The sequence below is a fragment of the Pelodiscus sinensis genome, chromosome 4, assembly GCF_049634645.1.
Source record: "Pelodiscus sinensis isolate JC-2024 chromosome 4, ASM4963464v1, whole genome shotgun sequence".
Classification (NCBI taxonomy): Eukaryota; Metazoa; Chordata; order Testudines; family Trionychidae; genus Pelodiscus; species Pelodiscus sinensis.
The window spans coordinates 71,911,327-71,936,352 of record NC_134714.1 but is presented as its reverse complement, the minus strand read 5'-3'; the positions used below and the strand labels follow the sequence as shown (position 1 = coordinate 71,936,352).

Here is a 25,026-nt window from a genome sequence, read left to right as displayed (position 1 = left end):
TATTTTTCCTCAAACCATCGTGGCACACCTATGAATTCTCTGCGGTACACCAGTGTTCTGCAGAACACAGTTTAAGAAACAAGGCTGTAGAGTCCATTGGAAGGGGAGGGATATAAAATCAGATATCTCTAGTTTTAAATAAATCTTCAATGCAGTAGCCTTTTTCTCAGATATATGATATAAACTTTATACTGTGCCATCTTATTTTGTTTATCTTGGCCCAGGTTTGGGCTGACTGCATCACACATGGTGCCTTTGACACTTATGAGTAATGTGGTCAGTGCAAACTTGTGCCAGTATAAACATTATACTAACCAAAATGCATATATACATCTTGCAAATATTTATTTAATTTATGATATTTCAACTCATCATTGCAGTTTCCTTTTCTAGCTGTATAATGTTGATGTGAAATCTATTCTATCCCTCCCTTTATATTCGCCTCTGTTTACTTGGAGTTTTCTATAAGCTTCTACTAGGCTTGTGCCTTGGGCTCTGCGTTATTGTTTGAATTGAGGTTTGTGCTATTATAATCATAAAATGTTTCCAGGAGCCCGACTCTTCTGCCTTGATTAGCTTATTTTCTATTGGCTGTCTGAGTTACATGCTCTATGTTGAGGGTCTTTTGCTAACAGTGGCAATTAGTGCCGTGTACCAGATTGTTACTTGAAAGTCTGAATTCTGGAGTTTCTGTATGACTGACGGGTATAAGAGGCAGGGGACGGTAATGCCATCCCAAACTGCCAGCGCGGCCCTGCCCAAAATCCTCCTTCGGTCCCCCCCCCCCATTGGTGCATCTGCCTCAAGGCTGTCTGGGATTTAGCCCTTTCAAGGTTGGAGCTATGCCGCCAGTTCTCCAGGGGCCAGGGAAGGCTAGGGCCATGTGTCTCCTGCCCTCCTTTTCACCAGTGCTCCGGCCAGGGAGGACTGGGGCTTCACGCTGCCCATCTTCTCTTTCCCCCTGCTCTGGCCAGAGGCAGGGAAGACTGGAGTCATGTGCTGACCACCCTTCCCCCATACTCTGACAGGAGCCAGGGAAGGCTGGGGTCATGCACTGTTTGCTCTCTCCCCTCCTGTGCTCTGGCCAGGGCCAGCTTGATCCATGTGCCTCCCACTGTGCTCCCAAGGTGAGGGGTGGCCTGCCCCGAAAGTGGGAGGAGGAGCTTTGCAGCCAGAGGGCCCTGGATGGCAGGAATGGGGCCTTGGGTGGAAGAGATGGGGCTGGGAGTTTGCCTCCCTGAGCCCTATGTTCACCTGTTGCCCATGGATTTCTTTGTTGTAATAAATTTTCATGATGAGCCTTAACCCCAGTCCTGCAAACACACAGGGGCATAACTTTCATGATTATTCCCACTGTAGAAGATCCACAGTAGGAATGTGAATGACTAGTCAACTGTCCGATAAGTAAATGCTTATTGGATAGTCAACACGCTAGTTGACTAGTCGCTTCCCCTCCCCCCCCCCCCCCCCATAGTGCCTCTATCACTGTGCCTTTCTTCACTGTCAGCTTTAGCTGACACTCTGGTCGAGTAATCTCAATGGAAATATGCATGGAGTCAGGTTATTTACATATGCGACTATTAGCAGATTTGGGTCCTTAGACCTGTAGCTTTACTTAGTCTCCAAGAATGGGGATCAAGTCTCACTAGTGGTTCTAGGGGAATGGTATTCATTTACACTACCACCAAGCGATTACACTGCAGTAGATCCAAACTTACCCATTTAGACTCCATGTATAGTTGGCAATATGTGTTTGTACTTGTTTGTTTCTGTCTTTTATTAGAAAAAATAACCGAGCTTTGAATTTATGCTGTTAATAGTTCATCACCTCAGCAAGAGGAATTAATATTTGTAATAGTGCTAGATAAATGCTAACTTTATGGTGATTATGAGGATGATCAATACCATAATTATTAGTAATAATAATAATAATAATTAATATAAATAATACCTCTTGAATCAGTAAAACATGTCAGCAAACCTTATGATAGCCGGCTAACTTTTGACATCTGGAGTTCTGCCTATCTCTGGTCAATATGGAAATAAGATGGACATTAGTTTTTCTCATAGTGCTGTATTTCAGTACTCTGTTCCTGTTATGGATCAGAACAAGGAATTCCAGAGGCCACATGCACATATATGTGGGACTCCTACTACGAGGAAAAGAGCTGCCAGAGGGAGAGCGTCAGTGGTCCTCCTGAGTTTGAAAGGTGACTTGGCTGCATCAGAAAATGACAAGCAATAGGAGGTGCTAGAGTGGGAAACTACTTGCAACATCACTTCTCTGAGACAATACCCCATTACAGTCTCTTGAAAAACAAACATATTGCTATACAGGATGGGTAATATTTTGTCTGAGTAACTTTGAAAGTCTCTTCAGTTTGCTGTTTTTTCTACTATGTCTTTGGCAAGCTACTGCAATTAGCTCCAAGTTTTTTAGGAGAAATGGATTTGATGAAGGTCAGAGGATGGAGTTATCTGTCTGTCTGTCTGTCTTTGTACATTCTAGTCCTCACCTGGGCTGCTGTCTGCCCTTCAGCAGCTATAATAATTCATTTTTTCTCCTGCTTGCAGGTTATCTTGACAAATCAGATTACCACACGGCTGAACAATGGCCTTGATGTCCAGGCAAACATAGTGTCTCCAGCTGATGACTTGTGCCTGTTTGAAGGTAGGAGTTCAATTCTATCACAGCTGAAACTGGATACTGACACAAATCCTCACTGTCACTTGCAGTTGCCTGTAAATATTCGGGAGCACATGGGCTTGCGGTTATCAAGCTTAGCATAAAATATAGCCAGAATTCAAAAACATTTTTAAGCTTCTTTGTAAGTTGCATCATGATAACCAAAAGACTATATTTAATATGGGCCACAAAGACATTTTCAATGTTCACTTCTATAGTATTTTCCTCTAGTGTCTTTTATGCATAATTAGCCATGTGTGCTAGGTTTTCCCCTGTCCTCTGCCGCCATTGTGAAAGGGACGATACTGACTATACTGTCTAGAGCAATCTGCAAAATTGGTATTTCCAGATCTCCCTCCCTACTATGGTCAGAGCAGATAAAGCCATGAGAACAGTTTTAATTAATAATAACCGATCTGGAGCAGCTCAGAATTAGGGAGCTACCTTGTAGGGTTGGTAGTACCAATTTTTCACCTCTGTTTGGCCTTTGACTCCTGTTTTTGTGCCATAATCTGGTCTTACTGTATATTTTAGAAATTTTGTGCATTTGTCTGTCAGTTTGTTCAAGGGCTCCTCCTAAACAGTAAGAGCTAGAACCACTAAATTTGGTATGTAGCTTCCTCTTATCATAACTTAAAGCAAGGACAAGGTTTGGTTGTGACAGGACAATGGGATATGCATGGAATGTGATTGTTTCCCATCACATGGAAAAGGAGGGATATGCTAGAAGAGACAGTTGTACCCCAAAACGACCTCAGAGCGACAGCAAGTGCCTCATCCCAGGGGGGCAGCTTCTGCCCACCATGTGGCTCCCGCTGCCCTGGGCCACCCCCCAGGGAGAAGCCAGCAGGTGGTCTGCAAAGCTCCCCTCCCACCTAAGGCCTGCCTCAGGGCATAGAAGCCAGCAGGCAGCCTGTGCGTTGCCTCTGGGCTAGTCCCTGGGAAGGAGAAGCTAGTGGGACAGCTACGTGGCCCTCCCTTGTCCAAGACTAGCCCCAGCTCAAAGGAGCTGGTGGGCAGGCTTTGCGCTCCTTTCCCCCCAGGCCACTTTAGCACACTTTGGCAAACTTTAAAAAAATACAAAATGTCATTGAACTATATTTTATTTTTTAATTTTACTTTTTATTTTGCCGGCAGTTCTCATTGCCAATGAGTTATCTGGGTGTAAAATAGGAAATTAGCCATTTAATAAACATCTTCCACCAGCCTCCCCATATTGTTTATTGATTTCATAATCCAGTGTCCATGACATCATCATTCACAGTCATACTAATGAAAACAAAGGATTGCAATAGCAGAATCAGGAAGGAGGAGGAGCCTGACTGGAAAGGAGAATTTATTCTGTTTATATTCTTACAAAGATCCTTGTAACTGCCAGTGATTGGTGGGAGGGCATGTGGGGGAGGGAAGGACAGCCAAGAAAATAAGACAATTATTCATAGTTTAGATAAAATGCTGTAATTTATAAAATTTGCCTGAGTTTGGCAGGCTGTTCAAAGTCTTGGTTTTCAAACTCCATACAGGGCTCTTTGTTTAGGGATGTTGCTGGGCTGGTTTTCTGTCAGGCAGGTGTAGAGAGCATTCAGGCTGAAACACAAATGCCAAAGTCAACTCCTGATGGAGGCAATCTCCAGAGTGATTCTCGAGGAAATAAAGTCAGCAGTGTCTCTTGTTACAGGCTGGTACTGTACATGCTACTCCTGAATTATTTTTTAACTTTGTATCCGTAACGTGATCGTCTCTGAAAAACTAATTATATGTCAGAAAATGGAGCCAAAAGGCTCCTCCATCTGTCCAGGTTGGATATGGGACACAATGGAGCATATCCGATTTGCAGTACCTCTTAGGTAATCAGATTAATATCTCCCGAATGGAATTTACCCTTTTGATACAGAGCCTTTCATGTGCCTCTCTTCATGGCTCACATTTTGATGAAGCTCCATGAACTTTTAGTAATTTCCCTGAAATCTATGTGCAGGACGTCTGCACTCACTTGCGAAGTTCTTGGTACTTGTATCAATTAAATATGTTTCTGGCACTCTCTTAATGACATGCTCTCCCCTGAGTGAAAAACTGCTCCAAAATCTGAGGTCATTTGTTTAATTTAAAAGCAAAGGTTACGGAACAACAATTTCAGGCTTCACCAGCCAAGCCCCTGTGGCTTTGAAGGGGGAAAAAATCTAATAAATGTGATGTCTTATGCACAAAATGAATTAACTATTGTGTTGCATTTAAAATGATATCAGATTTCAGGCAGGTTCCTTCTCTTCTTCCCCTCTCCTCTCCAGTCCTTGCTCGTCTTTTCATTTTAATTCCTTCTCCACTTATTAAGTTTTTTGACTTCTTGCCTGGTTTTGTCGCTCGCTGTTGTTCTTGCATAACAAACTTCTGGACTGGATTTTGTCAGCTGGATTTGAGGAAGAACTGTAAATGATGCAGGCTTTGCTTTAAAAAAATATTTCTAACAAGTCTGAAGCCAAAATCATGTTTTAAATGGTTTTAGCTTCTGGCTGTTTATTCCTTAGGAATGCACATCATAGGACAATTTGCTGCTGTGTAAAGGGAGGTGAAGATTGGCCACCTCTCCAATTCTTTCTTACTGCCACATGGTTGGAATTGGCACTATCCATGTCTGAAGTTTCTTTGCACTTATCTGTAAATATAATTTTCTTCTTCTGGTTTCGCCATCGAACAGCTTTCCGCTGTGTATAACATTACTGACAGAATAGTACTTTCCTCTTCTTCGTGGACAGCTCATCATCGTTAGACATATCTTTATTTTGTTGAAACTTTCCCAACCCGACCTTTCTCCTCCTACATATAACGTTCTCCTTTGAATGAGTTGCCTCTGTTCAGCTACTGATCCAGATTTGTTGACCTCCTCAATTACTTATCTATTTACACTCCACATCGATTTCATCTTCAGCATGTTCACTTCCAACCCAATATCCCATTAAAGTGTTTGCAATTACTGCAATTTGTTCTGTTCGCCTATGTCTTTTGCCAGTAGTACACAGTTGTTAGTGCAGAGAAGATGTATTCTCGGTCAATTCTAATTCCTTCTTTCCCATTCAATTTCTTGAACATTGACTCCAGTATGGCTGCAAAGAGCTTTGGTGAAATTGTGTTACCTTTGAGTGAGTGAGTGAGTGAGTGAGTGAGTGAGTGAGTGAGTGAGTGAGAGAGAGAGAGAGAGAGAGAGAGAGTGTGTGTGTGTGTGTGTGTGTGTGTAATTGACAAATGCAAGACATTGTAGTCCTAGAAAACAGTGAGTAATGGAAAGGCAAATGTGTAAGATATCTCTCTGTGTTCACATATAGAATAAGTAACTCGGAAGCGTACAGAAGTATCAGTATAGCACAGGTGATATACGATACAAAGTTGAGATGGGAGGTCATGTAGTCCATAGGCAATAGGTGGACAACCTCCACCTTAATTAATCCATTAATGACTGGATTCCCAGAGACCACAAATGATGGCTGGACAGACCAAAAATACAGTGGGCCAATCTCATGACAAAACTCTTTGACCAGAAATGGAAAGAATGTGCTTGTAGTAAAATAGAATGGTGTGACATTGACTTGGATTGGTGGAGGGACAGATGAGGAAAAGGCAGACAAAGGTGAAATATAATTGTACATAGTTCGTAATGTTTGAGTGTTTTTCATTGTCTGTTATAATTAGTGTACATTAATTTTTCCCCATCTTGTGAACATTCTGCATTTCCTCCACCCCTTGAGGAAGGACTCTGCTGTGTTCTGTGATTTAAGGACTGCGTCTCCTGTCCTTTCTCTTTCTCAACACCAGCACTGTTTCTGCTGCTTTAGGAAGGCATATATCTCCATTAACTCTAGTACCTGCCACTCCTTCCCTCCCTGGATCTAAGAGGGACAAGCCTGGACTGAGGAGGTACCTATGGAGAAAGCCATGAGACCTCAGTTGGATTCAGGGCCGGCTTGAGCCATTCCTGCGCCCTGGGCAGTGGGCGTGCGATGCATGCACGGCCCCATCCCCAACACGCTGCACATCTTACAGCTGCAATCGGGCGCACGGTGCCTGATAGCAGCTCTAAGGGGCACCGTGTGGCTGGGCACACGGCGCCCCTTACAGCTGCCATCAGGTGCCCCCCATAGATTGGCGCCCCCGGCAGCTGCCCGGCTAGCCCCCCCCTTAATCTGGCCCTGGTTGGATCCAAGATCCTCTTGTATATCAGCCTAAATCCTTGAGCTCCACCCCTCTGAGAATAAGCTCCAGAGGAGAGTTCATATCTGATAAACCCAAAGATCTCTCCAACCCACAGAGGACTCAGCTGTTTCTGTGTCTGGAGTATAGGAACTGCAGTAGTACTGTGGTGAGAAGTGTGGCGTTGCTCTTTAGAGACCTTCAGAATGCCTGTAAGATTTGCCCTGTGATGAAACTAATCTCTTTAACTTAAAGACAGATGTATCTTTTTGCCTTTAAGACTTCAGGACAACCCTTTGATGCTTGGGCATATATACCCTAGCCTAGAAAAGAGAGCATCATAAACAGATGTATAAACCAAGCCCTCTTTCACAACCTTTGTACCACCTATGACTATATGAACAATGGTGCAAGTGTCAGAAGATTGAAAGACCAAAATATGCAACCCCAGCCACCTTACCATCAGCGAAAGGTTACTTTCAAAGGACATTCAAGGGTTGAAAAACATCACATATGCCACCCTGACTTGTTTCTCAAAAGTTTAGTGGCCAGCTACTATACTTCACCCACTATAGGGCAAGTGTGTTCCAGAGCAGTGTTAGGTTGGGAATCTCAGGGTGGAATCTGCTACCCTGGATAAATTGCTTGATTTATGTCTTTCCTTCTTCCATGTTCTCTGAAAGATTTGTCGTGGCAATGTGTGAGTCATTCTCATTGTACTGAATCGGTCCAGGCAGTTCTGGTTTCTAGACCTTCTGCAAATAGTAACCCGTCCTTGCATTAGTATCCAACCTTTCCTGGAGCTGCTAATTGAAGAGAACAATGGAAACAGACATCCCAGCCTGGACTCTCTTCACTTCAAAGTGTGGTTTTTGGATAGGTGTCAGACTAGATCATTCATATTCAGCAACTGTTCAACTGTTCTCAATCACAGGAGAAAAGAGTCCATCAGAAAAATCTGTCTAGCTAAATAGAGGTGTCGCTCTCCACCTGGATTCAATAGAAACAATTATTCCCAGAGACAGCAAGTATTCCTCCTATTCTAAGTTATTCCCTTACTCTAAAGACATCTGGCCTTTCTGTTAAGCTCACTGTGGTAAATCTAGCAGCAGTGAGTGCCTTCTACCTTCAGGTTAAGAGTTATTCTGTTTTCAGTTACCCATTTAGAACTGAATTGCTGAAGGACCTCACTAGGACCTTTGCACCCGTAGTGAGGCTAATACCACAAAGGGAACTCAGTCTTGTACTTTCTATACCTACCAGGCCACCTTTTGAACTACTAGCCATGTACTTGATGTCCCACCTATCTGTGAAAGTCATCTTACTTGTCATAATCATGTCGGTTAGGAGAGTGAGTGATCGAGGAGGCATTTGTGGCCAACTCCTCATATGCTAAAGAGAAGGTATCCCTTTGAGTCTACTTGAAATGTATTCCTAAAATAATTTCAAAATTCCACAAATCAGTCAGTTCACCACTAGTATTCTTCCTGCAGTCTCCTACCTCCAGTCATGAGCAGAGGTTTCATTTTAAAAGTCAAATGAGGGCACGGCCTCATAAATGAAAAGCAAAAAAAAATCTATTAGAAAAACAGGTAGATTGTTTTTGCTATCCCAGAATGAACTCTGGATTAAATTATATCTGCTCAGAGATTCTCTGAGTGTATTTCTGGTTGTATTCTTTTTTTGCTAACAGTGGCTGTGTCACTCTCCTACAGATAGGGTGAGGGTCCATCTCACTACATCACAAGCAATCTCAGCAACATTTCTTCAACAAGTCTTTGTGTTGGACATTTGTAAGATGGCAATCTGAAGTCCATTTACACCTTCACAAAGCATTACTTATCCAAGTCTCCTCTCTAGACACAGCTTTTCGGATGGCAATGTTATGAGTATCTGTGTCACAACACCTGCATCCTCACACGTTCCTGCTATTTGACTTCTGCATACCAATCACCCCCATGTGAAATGAACACAAGGACCAGCAGTTGTGGAAGTAGAGGTTCTTTGAGATGTGTAGTCTTTCTGTATTTCACTGCCTGCCCTCCTTTCACTCTGCTTCACATCATGACTGGGTTCACATTAGAGAAGGAACTGGAAAGGCAGTCTCAGGTGCATGCTGCTCTTGTGTAGCCAAGTGTAGAATACATACAGGACCACACATCCTGAAAATCCTCCGTTACAGGTAAGTAACCATTTATCCACTGAGCCCCTTAATTGTGCACTCAAACATCTTTGTGCAACTGTACTTCAATCAGTTTATAATACCAATATACAACATGGGAAAACACCAGAAAATATTTAAGACAAGTTGGGCACTACATTTCTGGGTGACTAATAGTGTGGGAGTGTGTCTAATGATTAATGGCTTAGTATCAATATTCCTGGGTTCTGTTAATTCCCAGACCATACCACCAAATTATTGTAAGACTTTTGGCAAGTCTCCTATTCGCTTTACAATTCGGTTTCCCTAACTGAAAATTGGGGGTGTTAGTATTTCTTTACCTCTGAGCAGATGGGAGGGGGTTGCCAAGCTGTGTTTTGAGGCTTACTAACATTTGTGAAGGTCTTTGATAAGCTCTGCTGAACTGAGCTATAGAAACTTTGTTTGTTACTTGTGGCAGGCAGCAGGCTGGAGGAGAAGTGACTTTCTACAGGAATATTTCTCAATCTCCAGTACTTACAGAGAACAGCTAGGCAGTGAATGTGTTCTGTTAGAACTCAGTGTGATTGGAGGTCATGAGTGAAGCTGTAATTCAGGATAAGCCTCAATTCACCCAAGCAATGTGCTATCAGTCAGTGAGAGACAGTGGCAGAGCTGAGCAGAAGATGCTGGAGAGAGAGTTCACAGCATGCCCAGGTTATTGTTTGGGATCTGGGAATTAACAGGACCCACAAATACCGATACTCAGCCATTAATTATTAGACATACTCCCACTCTATTAGTCACCCAGAAATGTAGTGCCCAACCATTGTGTGGGGTGCCTAGTGACTGTTGCTTAACCAGAATATCAAAACCTGCAAAGTCTCTGATCATATTCCCTCCATAGTTTAACATTCTGTAAACTCCTAACAGAACAACATCAACATGGGATGCTTTGTCTCTAGGGCTGCCTGCATTGGCATCTTCTGGTCAATAAACCCTCATTTCATCTCTTTCTGAGAACAGCTTGGTCACTTGTTGAATTGGAATAATGGGCTCAATGAAGCAACAGTCTAACAATAACTGTGGATTATGTCCTGGCTCTGTCCCTTTGGTGCCACTCTGGCATTGCAAAGAAGATGGGAAATTCTTTTAAAAAGTCATCTCCAACAGGGGAGCATAGTAGGGGCACCAGAAGGAATATCAGGACCTTTAACAATCCTGAACCAGCAGAATGGCCCTTTGCAAGCCAGTCTAGCCTCTGCAAGCTAGATGCTGCTACTAGGCTGGCTTGTGACTAGGGCTTAACTGACCCCTCTTCTGCGTTCAGGATTTGAGGGGAAGATGGGACAGAAATCTCAGGCCCATATGCAGGAATTTCTGCTGGGGGGGGGGGGAGCTCCCCTCTCCCCCTATGGTGTCCCAACCCTTCCTTATGCCTCACTCCAGGGACAGGGTGAAAAAATCACCTCCAACCTTCCCCCAGATGGCTGGAGCAACATGCCGCCCCAGCCTCATGCTTACTTGGAGGACCATGGGGGGGTTCATTCACACCCTTCGCACTCCCTCTGCATACTGGCCTGAATCCACCTATAGTATGTCACATAAATGTGAAAAATGAAGGAAAGCCATGAATAAGATTTGCAGTAGTTCTTATAAAGCAATGGTGTTTCAGCTGAACGCAACATTGTTTCTTAGTTCCCTCTGAAATTGTGACACCCAATTTGCTTTTTATTCAGATATTTGTGGTAGAGGAGAACAATATTGTAGTTTCTCTGTTTATTTAGGCCCTGTGTGTGAAGCATCCTCCTGTACTCGCATTGGTGAACACATATTCCTGTAAACAGCCCCACTGAAATCCTTTGAGAACTTGTTCTTTAGTTTCAGTTGTTTAATCCTTAGGGCATTGTTTTTCAAAGTGGGCTGTGGGAAAACCACTACCAGGCCTGTGCTGTTTTGTTTACCTATAGGGTCCGTAGCCCTGGAGTCTTGCAGCTCCCATTGGGTGGAAACGGCAAACCAGAGCCAATGGGAAACACACAACTCCATGGCTATGGATCCTTTAGGTAAACAAAGCAGCATGGGCCTGTGGCCCACTTTGAGAAACACTATCCTAGAGCAATGTTGCTGCTTTAAATTTAGTAGCAGTGATATGTGTGAAAACCTGCAAGGTTTTTAAACTAAGTTCACTACTTCCTCTCTGAAGTGTGGTTTCCTCCTTTTGCATCCTCACAATGGAGTGGTACTGGGTGTTAGTGAGATAACATGCCCTATTTACACACAGATGGAAAAGACTGCGTCACAAGCGTTTGAAGCACTGTGGGGTTTTCTTACCTCAGACACCTAAATCAGACTTCCTGTGAGCACCTGATTACCTATTTTGAACACTAAAATGATCTTTTTATCTTTAATGCTGCCCTTTGTTTTAAACTTCGTATTCTGCACTTGCAGCTTTATACTACAGCCTTTTTTCATTGTCTGTAGTAACGAATTTCTGGTGACACCGATGCACAAAGGATCAAAATATAAATATTAGAGTTTCAAAATGATGGTCTATTTATTCCTGCTACTCATAATGAACTTTTGTAGAAAACAAATCTCTAGCCTTTCTGCTGCTTGTTTTTATCTTTGGCTTCTCTCCATATCTCCAGGGTCATCACATTCATGCACCTTCTCTACAGTTGGATTCTCACGGAGAGGCCCACAGATGTTTACCCATGACAGTAAAAGCTATCACAGCACCATAAAGGAAAATCCTCAAACTTGTCATCTTTTTTCTGGGTCTTTTAGTAAAGTGTTTCTCAGCAACTGTTCCATGGCCTGGCACCAGTTCCTGAGATCTCTCTGACTCAGTTGGGAAGGCAGGAAGCCAGTCCCTGGTATCAAAGAGGTTTTCAAACACTGTTCTAGTGCATTCTTGTTTTGGCTGCCAGTGTAGATTGCAAGTTCCTCAAAGTAGGGGCTATACTTTCTTTTATACCACAGAGCCTTATTAGTAAACTGAATATTAATGTAGTACATCACTGGTTTTGTTTGTTAGGATGGTGCCTAGCATTCCCTTTGCATGCCCTTTCACATGTCACTCAGATGTATATTGGAAACAGAGCTGTTGTGTACTTGTCATCGGCCACTTATTTTTCCCCCTCTGAGTATATTGTAGGGGTCTCTTTTGTGTTGGGAGTTTCTGAAGTCTCAATGGAGGTCAGATTGAGTTAGGGCCTCATATTCCTGTCACACCACAGGCTGGCTGTGACTGAGCAACTGTACCACCAAATACGACTTGAAAGATTTATCTGTTAGTCCAAGGACTAAGCCGACTAGCTGTGGCAAACATGGTCCAGACACTCAAATGCGAGAACAGAGGTTTGAATCCTAAAGAGTGAGCAGATGTAGCAACTGCTTTTATGCAATGTTACTGTGCTATAAACTATGTCAAGTAAGGTCTTCTATGAAAGTTTGTAATATTCTAAACTTAATCATCATCTCATATATAGCAAGAGAGGCTATTGCTATGAATTTGTGAATCTGTGTAAATATAGAACTAGGTTCATATGCTTTGACCTCATCTCATAGCAGGACATTGAGCAATGGGAGAGGGAGTGGCATCTCCCAAGCCAGATGTTTACACCTATCTGGTTTTAAGAACATAATCTATTGTCTACCCTAGGAAAAGACCAGGATGGGCCATTAGAGTTAGTAGAAAGACATTGAGATATCCTGCCCCTCAATTCAAGAGGGGGTTTCCTCACTCTGAATAAACATGAGTCATTGTGTATTGGGGGCAAAAGGCAAGGAAGACTTTTAAAGGCAGGCTTGGCTCTGAAGTTTTTCATCCACAAATTGTGGGACAGCCTCTAGATTGGAAGCTGCCTATGAAATGCTGGATGCCCCCTATGATTAAGGGGGCATGCTGGAAAATTTTAAAAAAGGCAAGAGGTAGCTTGTATTGGAGAAACAATTTTATCTGATATTTAAGTGTAAAGCCTGAGTTGCCTTTATGTGTATTTACTGTGTGACTTGTTTATGTTTGCCCTCCTTACCATTTCATCTTTGAATCTTTTGTTTTTCTCTTAAATAAAGCACCCCACATGCAGGTCTTTGCAGTCTGTATAGATTGTATTTCCCAAAGTAAGATGATGACTGGGAGGCTGGTTTCACTGCTTCAGTGGATGAACCAGAGGGGAAAAGTCTGAGGCCAAGTCTACACTGGCACTTTACAGCCCTATAGCTTTCTAGCTCAGGGGTGTGAGAAAACACGCAGTCCAAAGCACAGCAAGTTACAGTGCTTCTTTGAGTGGTCTCTGTGGGTGCTCCACTCTAGGTGTCGGGCTCGTCCCGGTGCTGCTTGTCAGAGGATTTTACAGCCGTAGTCAGCCGGACTGCGCATGCGCTGTTAGCGTCTCATGCCTTTCTACTGTTGCACGGTCCGGGTCCCGCCAGTTCCTCTCAACTGTCCTCGGTTGCTGGCGGAGCTCCCCCCTTCTCCTCAGTGTGAGGATTGGTCATCTGGAAAAAAGTTACAGTTTAGAGTTTTATAGTTAGTTAGTTGTTCCTGTTATACTGTTCTGATTAGTTTTAAAAAATTTTTTTTACTTGGTTATTAGCTCTTAGTCAATGTTAGTTAGCCTCTTAGTCATATTAGTTCAGGGTCCTTTTTACATCCCGGACCCATTATTCCTGGCTCGCCATATTTCAAGAAATGTTCCCTGTGTCGGGACGTGATGCCTGTTTCAGACAGACATGCCTCCTGTATTTGCTGTGTCAGAGAGTCGCATATTCCCCAAAAGTGTACCCACTGCTCAAAACTGACTGTGAGAGCACATAGGGACAGGGAAATGCGTTTAAAAATGATACTCTTCGATAAGGCGTTGCAGCCTTCAGAGGCTAGCCCTTCGGACTCTGCTGTGGCACAAAGTGGAGAACTTCATCCCCTGGGGCAATGGCTTCAAACAAAAAACAAGCCTCTCCCACTCACCGCTCCCATGTCAAGACTCAGCCCGGGGAGATAAGTCGGGCACTTCGGGAGTCATCCCGCAGCCTCCTAAGCCCGTGATACCGGCCAGTCCCAAAAGACCGGTTGCGTCGGCACTGTTGGTATGTTCTGCATCAGCACCGGCGCCATCAAGTGCATCAAAGATCGTGCACAAACTTCGGCACTGTCGAAATGCTATTTGGCACCGACAAAGCAGGCACCGGAAACGGCGCTGCAGAGGGCGCAAGAGATGGCACTGGAGATGGCACCGCAGAGGGTGCAAGAGACGGCAACAGAGATGGCACCGGGTACGGACTCTCCATGCTCATCTAGATCGCACTCCTCCATACTGCAGACCGAGGAGCAAGCACAAACTTCAGCACTAAGACAACCGGATGATGAGTCTGATACCGGGATCACCCCGGTTCCTATGAAGGCTGCTAGGAAATCCGTAGCAGGCCTCCCTTCATTCTCTTCATCTCCGGTATTCTCCCCTTCACCGTCCCCATCACCACCGGTGCGTAGATCCCCTCAGAGAACGCCCCATGTCATCTCAGAGTCTCACCTACGACCCACCCCTCGATCGCCTCAGCTGCACTCCAAGCCTTACCACACTGCTCACGTGCACAGACAATCCTCTCCATGACACAGGTACTCACCTTGCAGCTCCCATTCTCGGAGCTGCTCCCCGTGTGTAACATACCATGGTAGGCATGGGAGTGTGTATTCCTCCAGAAGATCAAATCCAGCATATTCAAATTGCTCTCTGAGCACGGTCATGGCTCCCATGGGCATCACAGATCTCACTCATATGCCCATTCCTCATGCTGTTGTCGTTCTTCATCACATCATCATCACTCACCCCCGGTGCACATCCAACAGAGGAAATAATCACCGGTTCCACCTTCTGAGGTCCCTCCAGTGGTAACACATCAGTCAGAGCCAGAAGAGGGGCAGATATCGGATGACGACCAACCTCAGGAAGCCTCTCTCACGGATCTCTCGTCATCTTCTCCAGACAAGGCCGTGTTTCTGGGGGATACCTCGCCTCCAGATGATATGAGGCAATTCCAAGATCTTTTTAAAAGGGTGGCAGACTCTCAGGAGGTGCAGCTGGCTGAAGTGCAAACCAAGCATTATCGTCTTCTAAAAAACATACATTTCCAACAATATTCTAGGATTGCACTCCCTATAGATGAGGCAATTATGGAGTTGGCCGAAAAGATCTGGCAGACTCCAGCCTCGACTACACCAACGTCGATAGCCAATAGAAAGTGCCGTCGAAAGTTTTAGAATTTCTGTTCACCCATCCCCAACCTAACTCCCTGGTGGTGGATGCAGCCCTACAAAGAGCCAAGACCCCACAGGTCAGAGGGTCAGGAGCCGATAAAGATGCAAAGAAGCTTGACATTTTCAGTAGAAAAGTACAGGCAGTCCCCGAGTTACGTGGATCCGACTTATGTCGGATCCGCAGTTACAAACGGGGCCCGTCTCCCTGGTCTCCAGCAGACCAGGGAGAGGAAGCAAAGCGGCGGAGCACACGGGCAGCGGACAGCCCAGACGCGTCTGGGCTGTCCCCTGCCCGTGTGCTCCTTGGCTTTGCTCTGCTTTGCTCCCCGTCTCCCTGGTCTGCAGACCAAGGGGACGGGGAGTAAAGTGGCGGAACACGCGGGCAGCGGACAGCCCTGACGCGTCTGGACTGTCCGCTGCCCGCATGTTCCGCGGCTTTGCTCCCCATCCCCCTGGTCTGCAGACCAGGGAGATGGGGAGCAAAGCAGAGCAAAGCCGCGGAGCCTGAGGGCAGCAGGACAGCCACGGCGCGTCTGGGCTGTCCCGCTGCCCCCGTGCTCCGCGGCTTTGCTCCGGACGCCTGTGGTACAGCAGCTGGGGCGCTGCCGGTTGGTCCCGTAGCGCCGCTTTGGGTGCTACTGGACCAACCCGGCAGCACCCCAGCTGCTCTGCCCCAGGCGTCCTGATTCAACCACTGCTGGTCAGTTTCAGCAGCGGCTGAATCAGGACGCCTGGGGCAGAGCAGCTTGGGTGCTGCTGGGTTGGTCCAGTAGCACCGAGGAGCGGCGGTGCTACTGGACCAACCCAGCAGCACCCCAGCTGCTCTGCCCCTGGCGTCCCCAAGTCAGCCGCTACTGAAACTGACCAATGGCTGACTACAGGAAGCCCCTGCCCCGGGCTTCCTGGAATCAGCCGCTGATCAGTTTCAGCAGCGGCTGACTTGGGGATGCCTGGGGTTCTTAAGTTGAATCTGTATGTAAGTCAGAACTGGCGTCCAGATTCAGCTGCTGTTGAAACTGATCAGTTTCAGCAGCGGCTGAATCTGGATGCCAGTTCCGACTTACATACAGATTCAACTTAAGAACAAACCTACAGTCCCTATCTTGTACATAACCCAGGGACTGCCTGTATATTCTTCTTCCATGCTTCTGCTCCGGATTGCGAATTACGCTGCCCTACTTTCAAACCACAGTTTTGATAACTACGCAAAGTTAACCGATCTCGCACAACACCTGCTAGAGGCCAATAAGGCACTCTTGAGAGCTGTGGTTCAAGAGGGTTGTGTGTGTTGCAGGGCAGGACTGCAAATTGCTATGGATGTGGCTGATAAGGCAGCACGATCCGTTGCCACTGAAATATCCATGAGAAGGGAGTCATGGTTAGAAATAGCGGGAGTTCCTAAAGAACTGCAGAATAAAGTCAAGGATCTGCCCTTTGACAAACTTAAGCTGTTTGCAGATAAGACAGATGAGGTCCTGCACACGGTAATGGATTCTCATACCACCTTGCGGACGCCTGGTATGTACACTTCTCTTTTCCAGTGCAAGCGGTACTATCCTTACCAAAGGAGATACGACTACCGATTTCATAGGCAACAGCAGCGCTCATTTGATCAGGCGTATCCTAAACAACGACTGCAACGAATGTGACCCCAACCACCTCGCGCAACCCACCCACCTTCCTCAAAGCAGCAAGTTTGATTCCTCGGTCGAGGGCTTGTATGCACCAATCATTGTTACGACCACCGCTGCCACAACCCCCCTTTTTCACCATCGTCTACGGCCCTTTTGCCATCACTGGGCGAAGATAACATCCGACAGATGGGTATTGAAGATCGTACAATCAGGATTCATGATTCCCTTCACCTCCCTTCCTCCCATCAACCCCGTTCCTCTTCAGGGACCCATCTAACGAAGACCTCTTATGCCTCAAAGTGCACCTAACGCAGAAGAAAACGGGGGGTTGGAGGCCCATCCTCGATTTACGTCGGTTGAATCGTTACCTTCGAAATCAATGTTTCAAGATGGTGACACTTACCACGATACTCCCTTCTCTCGTCAACAACGATTGGTTTGCAGCGCTCAATCTACAGGATGCTTATTTTCATGTCTCCATACACCCTGCGCACAGGCAATTCCTTCGTTTTGTAATAGGCAACGAGCACTTCCAATTTCGGGTATTGCCATTTGGTCTGGCATCAGCTTCCAGGGTCTTTTAAAAAACCCTAGCTGTTGTTGCGATGCACCTCCACCGACTAAAGTTCATTATCTTCCTGTATCTCGACGATTGCCTAATCAAGGGCACAACAAGGCAGGAGAACTCTCACATGGTGACACTACTCAAGCAAATGTTCTAGTCTCTGGGCCTCATAGTGAATGAACAAAAGTCCACCCTCAACCCAGCCCAAAGCATAAAGTTTATAGGAGCCATGCTCGACTCCCTTGCTGCGAAGGCATACCTACCGCTGGAAAGATTCCAAGCAATTCAAGATCTAGTACACATAGTCGCGCAGGCTCCAACAATTTCAGTACACACTTGCTTGAGGCTGCTCGGCCATATGGCCATGACCACATTTGTTTTCCCTCATGCACATCTTCACTTACGGTGTCTACAGCACTGGCTGGCAACCGTGTACACACCCTCAAAGCACAGCATTCACAAAAGAGTGGCTCCTCCAAAGCATGTTCACATATCCCTCCGCTGGTGGACAAAGTCCAGCAACCTTATGATGGGAGTTCCGTTCCACTATCCACAACCATCCATTCAGATAACAACGGATGCTTCCCTCATCGGGTAGAGCACACACATGAGCGGAAAACGCATACAGGGCAAATGGTCGCTTACCGAAAGGCGTCTACATATAAACTTCCTGGAGCTGAGGGCCGTCTTCCATGCATGCAGACACTTTCACTCGCACATAAAGGGCACTACCGTCAGAGCGCTGACTGACAATGTAGCTGCAATGTATTACATAAACAGACAAGGAGGAGCAAGGTCACGCTCCCTATGTGCGGAAGTGGTGCGGTTTTGGAATTGGTGCATACGAAACGACATCACCATCACAGCGTCTTACTTACCCGGCACCAGCAGTGTCATTGCAGACGCTCTCAGTGGGAGATTTCCCATGGATCACGAATGGGAGATAAGGACGGCTATTCTCCAACACATCTTTCGCATGTGGGGAACACCTGTGCTAGATCTGTTCGCCACTTCCAGTAATGCGAAGTGTTGCCTCTTTTGCTCCAGAGCATGCATTGGCAAGGGTTCACTTGGGGATGCTCTTCTAATCAATTGCAGAAAAGCACTCCTTTACGCTTTCCCCCCAATGGTCCTCATTCCCAGAACATTGGGAAAAATCAAAGCAGAATCGGCAACTGTAATTCTCTTAGCTTCAGCTTGGCCAAGACAGCCATGGTACCCGTTCCTACACATGTCAGTAGCGCTACGTTGGCCACTCCCTCCCCTCCCAGATCTTCTCTCGCAGGACCACAGTTCTCTCCTTCACCCAAGACAGACTCCCTACACCTGACAGCATGGCTCCTAACTGGCTCAGGCCAGGAGAGGACCTCTGTTCAGATCAAGTCAAAACGGTACTAATACACAGTAGAAAATCATCCATTCAGAGTACTTACCTTGCAAAATGGCGTTAATATTCGCAATGGTGCTCTCGCAGCAACATCTAGCCTCAGGGCACTCCTCTACACCATATCCTTGACTACGTCATCCACCTGTAGAGCTCGGGACTTTCTCTTTCGTCTCTGACAGTACATTTGGCAGCTATTAGTGCTTTTCATTTTCCCATTGAAGGGGTGTCAGTGTTTGTGCATTAAACCACAAAAAGGTTTCTAAAAGGCCTAATGAACGTGCACCCTCCTTGTAGGCCACCACTCCCCTTCTGGAATCTGGATCTGGTGCTCGACACCATCATGCACCCTCCTTTCAAACCACTAGCTACCATTACAAATGCTGACTATGAAAGTAGTCTTTCTACTTGCAATCACATCAGCACGCAGAGTCAGCGAGCTAGCGGCCCTGATGACAACTCTACCCTTTACCTTTTTCTCAAAGGATTCTGTCGTGTTACGCTTTCACCCGGCATTTACTCCCAAGGTTTCTTCATCCTTCCATATTAACGAACCTATTGAACTTCCAGCCTTTTATCCCAAGCCTCATTCATCACAGAGAGACGTGTTACTACATACACTTGATGTACGTCAGGCGCTTTCCTTTTATATAGACAGAACTCAACAGTGACACCACACAGACGGACTTCTAGTGTCAATTGCACAGCTCTCCAAAGGCAATGCACTCTCTAGCCAATGTATAGCTAGACTTATAGGCAGTGCTCGACAATCGCGGCGAAAACCACTCGCGAGCCCCGCACTGCGCATGCACGAGACCTGCACTGCGCATGCGCGAACCGCCAGTAAACGGGGCAACTGGCTAAGCGGATTTGTTGAGCCCTGCTTATAGGCATATGCATCACTACTTGCCATTCGCTAAGAGATAAACCTCTTCTCTCTCGACCGAATGCTCATTCTACTAGAGCGGTAGCGACCTCCACAGCCTTCTCCCGAGGAGTCCAACTGAGTGATATTTGCCGAGCAGCTACCTGGGCTTCCAGCATCTCTTTCATGTGTCATTATGCCATAGTACCATGCCTAGCGGCAGACTCGGCGGTTGCATCGGCAGTGTTATCTGTTGTAGAAAATCACTGATCCAGAGTGCACACTGGCTACTGCTGTACAGTCACCTAGAGTGGAGCGCCCACGGGGACCACTCGAAGAAGAAGTTACTCACCTTAGTGCAGTAACGATGGTTCTTCGAGATGTGTCCCCGTGAGTGCTCCACGTCATATCCTCCTCTCCGCTCCGGGGTTTGTTTTTGTCTCGTTTTAGATACCGAGCGGTGAGAGGAACTGGCGGGAGCTGGACTGCACGACAGTAGAACAGCGCAAAACACTAACCGCATGCACGATCCGGCTGACTACAGCTGTAAAATCCTCCGACCAGCGGCGCCGGGATGAGCCCAACACCTAGAGTGGAGCACCCACGGGGACACATCTCAACGAACCATCGTTACTGCACAAAGCTGAGTAACTTCTTTTTTTGTAAAGCACCAGCCAGAGTGAACCAGGCTAAAGCCCAGTGGCTCCGAGCGCTGTTAGCTACTTCTCTCATGGAGGTAATTTACCTAGAGCACTGGGAGAACTCTCTCCCAGCGTTTGTGCTGTGACCACACTTTCAGTTTAAAGTGCTGCCATGGCTGCACTTTAAACTTTTAAGTGCAGACAGAGTCTCAGTGTCTGCTAGTTAAGAATTCAGGAAGGATGGATTTGGAAACTTGGGACTAGAAGCGTAGTTGGGTTTACCCCCAAGGAGTCATTAGGTTGGTGGAAGCCAGGGTGAGATTTTGTGCTTGTGGCAGGCTACTGGTGTCTGGGATTGGAACCAAAGCTGCACAGCATTAAGGCACCGTAAGGTCACAGAGCAGGTGGTGACAGAACCAGTATGTCATACTAGCCTCTGGAAATACTTTAGCTAACAGTGCCAAAAGTCCCTGCCAGTTAAAGGAATAGATAGTTGTATGTGTTCATTGTGCACCATGTTTTATTATGGCAGTATAGATCCACTTTCTATACATATTTTAAAAATAAAACTTATTACTAAGCTTATTACTGAGCTGAATGACCGAGAAAAAAGAGCTAAATATTATTCAGTGAATTTCATGGGGATTTATCAAGTATATATTCATAGGCCAGCATGTGATGAGAACAGATCTAATTGAAACCTGCAAAAATTGTTTTATGGGTTCGGCCAAACAGTGTTGTGGATCAGACATGGCAACTGACTTCAATTTAGAATACATATAAAGAGCCATTGTAATCAGTTGGTTGAAACAATGGCAGTAGTAGTTGAAACCACAGGTGCCTGAAAAGCTGAGCAGAGCTTCAAATTGCAGAGGGCCAGGGCTTTGACTGATGGAACTGTGGGATATGTATGTATGACTGGGAGAGACAAAGGCAGAACAAGTGGGAGCAAGATAGCCTGCGACAGAGGGACAGCCTGAACAAACGTGGTGTATGATGCTGGGACAATTTCTGACCCAGACGCTTCAACTCACTACCTAAATTGTCAAAATGGCAGTTGCCTGCAAAAAACTTGGGTAGGCAGTTGGGGGCCACACCATCCATGACTCCCATCGTCCTGGTACTGACGCCACTGCAGTCACGCTGCATGCTCAGTGCTGAGGCTGGCAGGGGTCTGCCTTCAGCAGAGAGGGTCAGGCCAGGCCAGGCAGCACTGCCTGAGGAGGCTGGGGCTGTGCTACCAGGCCACCTGGTGCTCCAGGAGTGGGGGTGGCTGTAGCCACGCTGCCCGCCTCTCAGGGGTTGGGGGTGGCCAGGGCACTGCCGCCTGGCTTTCCAGGGCTGGGAGAGGCTGGAACTGTACTGCCCAGCTCTCCGGGTCCAGGGCAGTGGCCAGAGCTATGTAACCTGGCTTTCCAAGGATAGGGATTTATCTGCCCGGCTCTCACTGCCTGGCCTTCCAGTGCTCTGTGACCAAGGAGGCTGGGACTGCACTTCCTATCTCTGCAGAGGTCTGGGACTGGTGGGTGGGGATGGAGGCATTAGCCTGAGGCAGGAGACATTGGTCATGGGGGAGTGGGCTTGGGCACAGGGCCAGGAGCTGCAGTGAGAGCTGGGTTTCAGGGGACACTGGAAGGGGAAGGGCTGGGGGGCTAGCCTGTCCAAACCAGAGCTTTAGTCACCACCCAAGGCACTGGGCAGACAAGATAATTAGTGAATTTTGAAAAAATGTTCCTTTAAATGTTATTTCCTATTATGGATCATGGGGGGGGCCTCATTCTCAGAATTGTTTTCAGACTCTGCTTCCTCTTTTTCTTCTCTCCATTCACCTGCTTTTCTCTCTTCTATTCTCTTTCCCTACATTGTGATCTTGACTTCCTCCTATTTACTCTTTTGTTTCTTGCAAACCACTTCCACATGTAACATACTTCCTTCTTCTAACAACCATCGTCTCTGTGTTGCCCACCCACATATTTACACCAATACATGCTCCTACACATAAGGCTTGGAATTTTAAAAAAACTCCTAATACCTTGAGAACTAACCCTACTAGCCACAGACCATTATGAACGATGGAAGTCTCTCTGTCATAGGGCAGTATCACAACACTGACCTGTATCCATTCCAGATTGCTAAGGATGCTGGATGGTGGGAGTTACAGCTACTCTTCCTAGGGTATATTGTGACTCTGTGGGGTTATATGGAGCTTGTAAAGGGTTTTTCACCTTTGCTTTTATTTTCTTCGTGGCATTTTGCTCCAGTTGAAGTCACTGTAGATAAATTAACACGTCTCATTTGGTAGCTCAAGTCGGCAGAGCTTGCAAGAGTAGTACTGTCTTCCCAAACTCTGGACATGGTAGATCAGATAATTCAGTCTATCTTTAAATGAGCAGTTACTTGTTTAGTGGAAATTAGCTTTTTTAGTATGAAATCTGGCAACAGCTAGTGATTAATTGCAATATACAGACCTAAGACATCCTGAAAGCTGGCTTAATAAGTATCCTGCAGTGCCTCTAAAGAGTATATTCACTTGTATTGCAGTACTGATTCCTCTTACCTCAGCCCACTTTTCTCCTCCAATATTAATCCCAGGATAGCCCTAAAGCTACCAATAAGTCATTGCCCTCAAGTGTTGATGTTCCTTGTAAAGATAACAGTAACTGAATAAAATATCAGTGCTGACTATACTGTAACTAAAGTGCTCTAACCAGTGTAAAACAGTCAACGTTATCTTTCTGTAGTTAGATATTATTTTGGCTATGTTAGAATATTGGTGTAAATACTTTATTTTCTACCTGCGTCTGCAGTGAAGAAAATATTTACTGGAAAAGGAATAGAGAGGAATGTGTACCTAAATGGATTTAGATACAGGACAGGCAACAGTTGCACAGAGTGCCTGCTAAGTGCACTTGTGCTTTGATTAGGAGACTCCACTTTCAATTCGGTCTTCTGCCTTTCTTCCAAGATTGTCATCAACAAGGCTCTTTGTGATGTAGCATCATTAGCAACTGCAGGGAGGCCTCAAATTCACTTTGCATTGGGAACTCAACAGCTGTCATATGGTAACAACATTTGGTTATTACTGATCTGTACTGGATTCAGACCAGTGACCTAAAGATGAAATATACTGTCTCAAGAACCATCCAGTCTCTTGACTTGAGCCACATTTGAACTAGTGACCTAGAGGTGAAATGTTTGTTATCCCATTACCAATCCCTTGAGCCTGTTACTATGGAGACTATAAGTAACTCTAGTCTAGTCTTAGGTCTGTCTTGCTTTTTACTGCATTTATACAACAGATGCTTGAAAAAACATAGCTAAACACTGGCAAATGTTTTCAAAACTAGGGCTTGATTTTGAGAAGTGCTGTTTACACATAGCTCCCATTGGCTTCAAATGGAGTAGTGGATGCCTAAAGGTTCTGAAAATTAGGCTTCTAATAGTTGCCTCTATTGAACTGTCCTGTAATTTTAATGTTTTCTTTCTCCTAATTGCTGGCTAACAAGGAATGTATGTATAAACAATGGCTTTCTTTTATCCACCCAGCCTATCCTCCTGCCTGTCTCATTCAATGCTACAGCAATTTAGTGTCTGAAATTACAGTAATTTCTGATGATGTCACAAGAACTGGTTAGTGATGTGTCTGAATTAATCATCTAGGAGACAGGAAAATGATGATAAGGAAGAGCGATGTCAGGGTCACATATTCACACTCTCTCCTTAGCAATCAAGACTGTGAAAAGAAATAATGAAAAAGAAAGCTTAATGTAATTTTAGGAAAAATATTGTTGTCCTGTGCTTTTTACACAACAAACATGACAGGCATGGCGGGTTTGAAATAATCTTTTTTACTTAGATGACATAGCATGCTTCTCTAGTTGAGTTCTCAGTGGTTGCTGAAGTATAACAAACATGATGCCAGTGAAGGGCATACAAGTTACCCTGTTTTGCTATTGTACACAATTTAAAGGTATTTTTTGAGTATATCAGGGGGCATGTAGTCAGTGTTACAGCCATGGCTGCGTTCCACATGTAGATGCTTACCAGTGTGTTGTATTGGACTCAACCTTTGGATCTCACCTGCTCTCAAGCCTGCTGTATTTGCATATAATCAGAACAGAATCTTTAATTGTGGTGTCTCAGGTGCCACAAACTCCCTAATTGCCCCTTCCTCCTTGGCATGTGCATGTCTGCAATCCAATTGCCCTGAGCTGGCTCCAACATTCCAGACTGAAAGTTACTATCGTAAGTGCTATTAATAAAAGAAAAAGAAATTCATAGATTGGCATAGACTTATTTCTCAAACTGTCATAGTCAGTTCTTTAAAAGAAATAATCCTTGGAAAGAGACTGCCATTGGGATATGTATACCCTAGATAATTATAGTTTACATTAATAATACTCGAGTGAGGTTGTGAGGTGGCCCTTCCATTTAAAACTACAACAGTGATTATTCATTTGTTCAAATATATATTTTCTCTATACAAATTTAGTGCCTAACCCCCCAAAATAGTGAAGTCCTGTTTTCCACAGGAGAATTCCAGTATGGGCAATGAGACTGCAGACTTTTGTGTAATTCCCCTTTTTGATTAAGGGTTTGGAACAGGTCCCATATGAAGAGAGGCTAAAGTGACTGGGACTTTTCAGTTTGGAAAAGAGGAGACTGAG

The 25,026-nt window shown here is 45.4% G+C and overlaps 1 protein-coding gene across 6 annotated transcripts in view; it reads left to right on the top strand.

The window, feature by feature from the left end:
• RAD51B (RAD51 paralog B) overlaps positions 1 to 25,026 on the top strand; it is a 627,945-nt gene that overhangs the window by 294,162 nt on the left and 308,757 nt on the right. For all 6 annotated transcript variants that reach the window (XM_075927356.1, XM_075927355.1, XM_075927354.1 and 3 more), the window contains one exon: positions 2,575 to 2,671. In XM_075927356.1, the coding sequence (XP_075783471.1) occupies positions 2,575 to 2,671 (97 nt within the window). The remainder of the gene's footprint in view (positions 1 to 2,574; positions 2,672 to 25,026) is intronic.